Consider the following 8,603-nt stretch of genomic DNA (forward strand, 5'->3'; position numbering starts at 1 on the left):
CTACCTTAACCATGCAATTACTTTAACGTCATATTTCACCACAATATATAAATTGCCATGCAAAGGAGCAATATCGTTTTTATCGTGAAAGGGTCTATAGCCAGGTTCGATTGTCGAAATGCGTTTTTAATATTTTTAACCTAAAGGGAAAAAGCAAAGAAAGAAAAATAATTTTTACACTGTAATATACATGTGTTCCTTACGCAGACGATACATGAATATCGTTCGATGGCGCACACTTTTTTATCCTACATGTCTTTATTTAAAGATCATTAGACAGATTGCCGAAACTCACAATGACTAATTTAATAATGTTTTGCATAGGTCTTCTGCATACTTCATTGGTTCAATACGTACAACTTTTTTGCCCGTTTTCTACTTACAGCTTCTCTCTCTTTGTTGGAAACATTCCATATTTTCGGCTTCACATTTGAGAAAGTGGGAGGGCTTATTAAAAAAGGCAGCTGCAGATTCCTTGATGGATTTTGCAAAATTGGCGAAAAAATGCACTGAAAGGTTGCACAAAACACAAAAATGGAAAATGCCGTAATTAGAAAATCGAAATTTTGCATTGAGTGACGACACCTATGAATTTGACTGAAATAAAATTGAATCTTAGTGACGTCATATATAGGTGTCGTCACTCAATGCATCAAAGTGTTTACTTTCAGGCAAAATTTGCGATAATTCCCGGTTCAATATCTTTCCCTAACGAATTGACTTATCTATTGTAATGAATCAGGATAATTCCAATTAGTGTTACAAGGGATGTTAGGTTTTACTTGACATGGGCTAACCTGTCTCCCTACAATGAAATAGTCCAGTTCTATGCTATATATATAGCGGGTGTTGGCAGATGCATTCATTCCATCTCAGAATCAGTATAGTTACGTTCGCTGCAGCAGACTGATCTAAGAAGTGGCCAGATAAGAGGATAAGTGACGACGCTGAATTAGCCGAATCAAAATAAGGTTACTTTAGGGCAGAATAGGTCTTATTGTATAGGGTGCGTCAACTGGTCGACCACTGTAGCTTTGGCATTGGAAATAAAGGATATACCCTAATGCCAAAGTGAACTGGAGACGCCAGTTGACTAGAGACTTTTGTCTAGTAACCTGGACTCTTGGTTGGGCCAGTTATTCAGGGACATTGGTTAGGGATAAGACAAGTGGTCCGGAGTCAAACTGACCCTTGATTTTGTTTTGCAAATCGTCAAATATATAGATTAAGTAAATTGTTTGAATAATAATCGTAAATATATTGATTAAGTTTGTGTCTTAGTGGACAACATACAAATCATTTGTCTAGATAATTGCACTGCAGAAATCCCGGGTTTAGCCGGGCACGTGTCCGCTTGAATATAGAGACTGCTCGGCCGGTCGAACGTTTCACTATTTATTCATCGAATTATATATTTTCCACTATAATGTATTTTTCAGAATGACATACAGTTTATAATACAATGTACCGTGTTGTACATATCGATATTGCATCTTTATTAAGTAATGTTTAAATCTGAATTGTTACTTATAAAGAAAAAATAACCTTGAACATTTATATGAAATGTGCAATTTGGGGACTCATTTCCATTTGCGTCAGAGGCGGTGTAGACAATTTTATGAGTTCCAGGGGAAAACAAAGATCCTGGTGCTTTGCCTTCTATTTGTGTGATAGTGGCTTCTCCTGAGTTATCAACAGCAGTGGGTACTGTCCAGGAGACCCTAGTTGGTTGGCTATTTCTTTCAGCATATCTATATATGTCTGCAGGGCAATCATTCACAATGGGTTTTTCGTTATCTAAAGAGAGTTATGGGAATATCATTTGTTCGGTCTAACACGACATACACTTAATAACCAGCTTAATGAAAAACAAGATGTGTTTGTGAAACACTATGCGCCCGGCGTCAACAAAGTTTAAAAAGCTATTTTTAGTATATAGGTCACAGTCAAGGTCAGAAGGTCATTGGCCTTGGTGTTGTTTGAAAGAATTTATTAGTGGAGTATGCATACTTAATATGAAATCCCTATCTCATACGGTTCAAAAGTAATGGCAAAAAGTGGAAAAAGCTATTTTAGTATATAGGTCACAGTCAAGGTCACAAGGTCATTGACCTTAATGTCGTTTGAAAGAACTTTATTAGTGGAGTATGTATTCCAAATATGAAGTCTCTATCTCTTATGGTTCAAAAGGTTTGGCGAAGGTTAAAGTTGACAACAGACTGACAGAGAAACAGACAGGACAAAAACTATATACGCCCCAGATCTATCGATCCAGGCGCGTAAAAAATCAATATTTTTGATATACTAATAAAAAGGAAGAATAGAAAGTTGGTATTTTAAAACCTTCCCTATTTTACTAACTCCATACACATTTTGGTTCAAGTGTCAATCATCATTTAAATTATATTATAACGATAAAACAAGATATGATCTGTTAACATGACGAATAATAGTTAATGCATGACAAAGAATCAATTTTTGAAAGACAAAAGTAAAATATAATTAACTAAATTTTGTTCAAACCTAATATTTATATACCTGTACATCCCTTTAAAGAGTTTGACCACATTTTATTTGCCTGGCATTCAATCGTTGTTCTGTCAAGTGGGGTATAACCACTTTTACAGCTTGTAGAGCACATCGTTTTGTATTCGTAGTCTGGAGAACTGCACAAAGCTTCACCATGTAAAGGATTCAAGGCAGGATCATCAGCTGGACATGAAATCGCTAAAAAAAGTTTGAAACCTATTCAATTAAATAACAAAAATGTACTACATAAAACAATTACTAAAGAATTCGACTTGGAGACATCAGAGTCGCGGAAAACTTTTTTTGAAATTTAAACTGTTTCTTGACTAGAAATAAAAGTCGGTTATTTATTACACAACAATGGCATCCCAGCTCTGAAGGCTCCACACCTTTTAAAATTAATGAATGAAGAAAAAGAACTTTTTAAGCTTTCATGTATTAATAAAAAAAATTCACATACTAAGTATTATTATGCATTCTGTTTCCCACTATAAATTTTATTGTAGTACGTGGATTTTTTCTTCAAAGATCAAATGACGGATTACATACACTATGGTTAACATATAAAGTTTAACAGCATGTATGACCGCTATTTGCACCATTCTTCTAACTTTGAAGCGTTGAACAGATGTTGGAAATGTTACGCTTTTTGCGTAAAAAAGAACAAAGTACATATGGCGTTCAACGTGGACAGTTTGGCTCTTCATGTAAAACCTGTCCCATTTAATCTCAAATTTCACATTTGTTGAACTCTCAGGCAGAGGTAGAAAACTCTCCTTTAATGTTGTAAAAAGTTACTTATAACACGTACAGTGTATAATCGTATACTTTCTTTTCTCATATTGCCATTATGCTGTTGTTGGAAGTGGGTGCAATAACGTTTTTAATGATAAATAAAAGGACCACCATTAACCTCGTAAAAACTTACAGAAAGGCGCAAGCTAAGCCAGTCATTATTTCAATGGTATGAAACATCTAGGTAATGAAGATAAACACAAGTTTGATACCACATTTGCTAAGCGATGAACAAAACAGTCCATGTTAAGAATCCAAAGAAAATGTTAAATTATAGATAAAATAACAAAAAAAACCCGACATTTAATAATTTTGCTACTTGTGATGAAACCTGGTCTAGGTATATGTATACTTTTGAGCCAAAACGAAAGAGTCAGAATTTGTGCATTAATGAGTAACAAACGTCCTGGTTTTGCTAAAATATAACGAAAAGTGAAGAAGGTTAATATTAATTTCAATTCTTTGACAATAAAATCATTTAATACAATTTCTTGTGCCAAATGGTAACCGGCAAAACAATCAGTGCTCCTGCATATACTACACGCATTGTGACAAAGAACTGAAAAATAAAAGAATTCATGGGTTCAGATTTTTTAGGAAACAACTATGGCTTTCTTTGAGGAGTTCAGTTCGTGGACGAAGTTACTTGAGTAGTAAATATGACCGAGACGTTTTCATTGAGACATAAATTCTCTTCTTACTTCGAGAAAAAGTTAATTAACCCCTACGAACAATTGATTTCAGAATATTCGGAGGTGGAAATGGTTACCTTCGACCTTACTGCCCTTTGTTCTCTAATGTGTCAGTTTATGATGAGTGTCCCTATTCAGGAGTGTGAAAAATCTTTCCAGTAGGTGATTGGCCGTTTAAAAAGTACATCCAGGCCATATGTGAGTTATTTGAAGTGAAAGAAGAAATGAAAGGAATCCATTTTTGCGACTCAAGGGTAAATTCGCTGTTTCATTACATTTGGAGCATCTTTCGAGTGAATACTTAAATATTTGTGTTATACCTTTACATGAGTTTGGGCTTTCACTGTGCATGCCAGATGTTCCAGATTTCTCACAAGTAATAACCTGTTCATTGTTGGTTGTTAAAGGCAGCATTTCATATCCTTCCTTACATGTTATTGTACATGATGATCCGTAAATGAACTCTCCGTCACATTTCACCTTGCTATAACCTTGTGGTTGTAAAACTTGACAGGAGATCACTGCAATTATTAATTTGTATATAGCCGTTACATTTTAAGTATAAATTCTACAACATGTATAAAAGGAATTACAGTTAAAATACATTTTTGTAAAACTTTGCCCTGATAGTTTTCCTTTGGCTACGGCTATAAAAAATATATCATCATCAAATTCAGAATCAAATTTATATTATTAGGCTCGGAGCTCTCAAATAGATTTAACATGATACATGTACGTCATCTGTTAAATATGTAAACCTAGCGCTGATTGCAAGTATGATTTGTTATTAGTATCAAATTTTTACATTTATAAAGCTTTCTAATTGACCAAGCTTGTTTTACATTAAAATGAATACGATATATATATTAACATTAATGAAAAAAATTACAAGGGGATCAAAAAGTAAAATAGCTTTGTATCGACATAACCACAGTTCATAGCAGAAAATCTTAAATTTAATTTGGGCTTCTGCATGACTTATAAATATCATGTGATTTATAACATTTTCATCCATGTTTATGCTGTCAAAATGTGAACATGACATCAGTATGTTTAGGACTTTACACAAAATGTTTACAGTTGTCCTTGAATAACACAGCGTAAAGAATTTAAAGTAACTATGGGTAAATCCTTTCAATAATAATCAATATTTTGTATATTGATTGATTGATTGTGTATTGTTTAACGTCCCTCTCGAGAATTTCTCACTACGTATAAGATGAATGAAAGGAAGGACATGCCAAAAGTATAATTAGTAATTTGTTTTATTGTTTCAAAAAAGGAAACGATATAGTTAAAAATCCATATATTTTTGAATGCACAGTGAAAGTAAGTTTTTTCTCATTTAATGATACTTTTGATTCCAATTGATTTTTTTTTTCAAAATAACTTATAATTTTACACTCCGAAAATTTATAAGACATGTAAATACATATGTATAAACATAAATGCAATTTTCATTCTGAACTAAATTATGGTTAAATAAAAACAAGTATAGTTATTTTGTTAAACTTTATGCAATTGTAAATTTAAAAAAATGGATTATTTTCTCTAAAATGCACACTAGTACCAAGGAAATGTGTACAACTTGTATTGAACAATTATAGGTAATTTACATATCCTTATACAATGAAAATAACAGCACATGAAAAGAAATTTACTAAAACGTATGCTCATTGATGCAATGCAAATAAGTTTGAAGATAACTTTCTTTGAATAAAGTGTCGTTAGCATTGAAAATTGAGATGTATATGAAATTGTGACTGGATTTAATGACAGTTCTTTCTCACTCCATACCTTTCACAGTGAAGGAGAAACTGCAGGTTGATTTGGCTCCCTTACTGTCTGAAACCTCGTATTTAACAGAATGCGATCCTCTTTTGAATTCTGAACCACTTGGACTTCCATAAACAAGCTTTAGGCTACAAATTTAAACGATTGAAATATGAAATCATCCGAGATATTGCATTGAACTCAACTTAAAGATATTGAAACAGATATTGTATATATACGTATGTAACGACATAACATACTCATTAATACCGTCTCCCTCGGGGTCTATCGCCGTAGGAGCAGACCAGGAATGTTTTGCAGAAGTCTTAGATCTCTCAGCATATATCACTTCTCCGTCAACAGGACATGTCAGAGTAGGAGGTTTGTTATAAACATGAATAACTTCTGGCTGGCCTTGTTGGGCTATCAAGGTAAAGAGTCTATCAAACAAAAGGCTTAATTTTGAAGAGCATATGAATAACAAAGCTTCACCTCAGTGTAACGACAAAAAGTGACCCCGTAGAATAATGACCAAAGGTCATTTCTCTACCGGAGGAACGTGCTTCGTTAATAAATTTTAACTCACAGTACATATAGAATATCACTCTGCTATTTTGATCTCAGCTCTGGTATCAGGAACGAGATAACAATAGAAGTGGTGTGACGTTGTTTTTATCATATATTTAAAGCAAGAGAAAAAACAAAAACATTGATATATTCCAATTAAAAATTTGTAGTTAGAAAATTAGTTATCTTTCTTTATTTAGACATGTTAGATGATCCTTAAGATGTTGCTCAACGTTGTATAATCATATATCGAAAGATTTGCCTGGTTTGGTCATTAAAAACAATAGTCCTGGTGTTTTGAAACATTTCACCTCGAAGCACATTAGATAACACATATTTAAAAGGTCCCAAAATATTCTATTTTCACTGTGGATCGCAGAGTGTACATGTACCTGGATTAAAACGTCTTCAACAAACCGCTACAATACATTTGTAATCTTGGGAATCAAAAGTTGTGCATCTTACCTTGGTTTCATGTTCTTGACTATTTCATGACCACATGTAAAAATACCAAATGTTTGTAACTGCGCGGGTTTTGTAACATGATTAATTTATGAAATGTATTTTGGTGAAAATTATTGCAACACAATTAAGTATTGATAGAAAATTAAACACTTACAAAATATATATTTATTACCCCGGGCTGGGGCGGAAGTGGGTATCCATGTAAAAGTGAATTTCTTTGTGTTTCTATAATAATATTTCTTCACTTAGGGCAATTATGTTAGTTTCAGAGTTGTTGTAAAATGTGCTTTATAAATTATAATTAATTTCATTCCAACATGTATTGGTATCAATCCTCTGTGAAAACTAATGTCAAAATAACTGTATCTCACTTCTATTCTCAATGACCGTGTAGTGTAGGGCAGCGCCGCGAGAAATCCATCGGCATCGAAAGCAAGTTTTTTGACTTGCCTGGATAGCCGAGCAGTCTAACGCGCTGTTCGTGCACTACTAGTAGATAGATTCCGAAGGTCGAGAGTTCAACCCCGGGCCGGGGCGGAAGTAGGTATCCATGTAAAATTGAATTTCTTTGTGCTTTCTATAATAATATTTCTTCACTTAGGGCAGTTATTTTAGTTTCAGAGTTGTTGTAAAATGTGCTTTATATTAAAAACTGTTGACCAAGGCCCGTTTTACTACACAGGAGGAAATTCCAACCATTAAAAAATGCGGAGATCCGAGATGCGGAACATGTTCATATTTAGAAGAGGGGAATAAAATCCAACTTAAATCAGGAATGGAAATTCGAAAAAATTCATCTATGAACTGTAAATCGGAAAACGTCATCTACTGTGCCATCTGTCCAACGTGTAAAGAATATTATATTGGACAAACGGGAAAATTAAATGCCAGGGTTCGTGTGCACAAGCAACAAATTAAAGACCCTAGTGTGCGTAATACACCGTGTTGTGAACATTTCGCAAAATGTGGCAAAGGAATATTTAAGATTTTCCCTTTTTATAAACTTCCAAATGAAAACGAAAATTTACGTTTGGCAAAAGAAGACTATTTGAGCCGTTCCAAGCAAAAACCCCCCTTATGTAATCTGACAGAATTTTACGTCACAATAGAAAAAGCGACGTCATTATTTTTCAACAAAAACTGCGATCAAAATATAACGCGCACTGACTGTTTTTAACTACATGCTTTGCTTTACGTTACAGAATTTTCTCCGTTGTGCCTAAGTTTCTGTGTATTTTCTTTCATGACTATTGTCTATTTTATAACATATCTGACACTCATTGTTGTCATACTACATGTGTATTACACATTAAAACGACCTAAGAGCGTTCTGATTAAATACATAAAATTTGTCAACACTTTGACAATTATTCTGTTCCATGTACAGTCAGTATTAGTTTTCAGTTAAACTAAATTAAACATGCAAATGTTTTTTTTAAAATTCAGTTTTACGAATCTTTCTTATTCAACAAGACAAAAAAAGAATTACATGCAATGATGTTATTGAGTGTAAAATTATTTTTAAAAAAGGAAGGAAGAATAGTTTGAAATATTTTTTTTAATCCAAAGTCTCGGCGAAAATTGATTTGACTTAATCACATGTCAAGAAAACTGCACAGGAATTAACACCAATCAAAACTGAATGACAGTATTGTTAAACCATACCAATGTCAGATCTAAATCCGGGGTATTTATTCATTTATTGTTGACCCAGAACTTCTTGGAAGAAAAGTGACACCAGTTCAGCTAACAAAGCTAAATTAATTGAATAGACGTATATCC

At 33.4% G+C, this 8,603-nt stretch overlaps 1 protein-coding gene across 1 annotated transcript; it reads right to left on the reverse strand.

Annotated features, from left to right (window-relative positions):
* Nucleotides 1–1,545: 1,545 nt before the first annotated feature.
* Nucleotides 1,546–6,832, reverse strand: LOC134243437 (sushi repeat-containing protein SRPX-like; the record flags this gene model as incomplete). Its single annotated transcript, XM_062725682.1, has 6 exons — nucleotides 6,822–6,832; nucleotides 6,050–6,229; nucleotides 5,814–5,938; nucleotides 4,337–4,537; nucleotides 2,539–2,727; nucleotides 1,546–1,797 (listed from the first exon to the last, which is right to left on the reverse strand). Coding segments are annotated over exons 1-6 (958 nt in total), but the record flags the coding sequence as incomplete, so codon positions are not given.
* Between the last annotated feature and the right edge of the window lie 1,771 nt (nucleotides 6,833–8,603).

Source organism: Saccostrea cucullata, unplaced genomic scaffold (assembly GCF_032062105.1).
Source record: "Saccostrea cucullata isolate Sc308-1 unplaced genomic scaffold, CSIRO_AGI_Scuc_v1 ctg2515, whole genome shotgun sequence".
Taxonomy (NCBI): domain Eukaryota; kingdom Metazoa; phylum Mollusca; class Bivalvia; order Ostreida; family Ostreidae; genus Saccostrea; species Saccostrea cuccullata.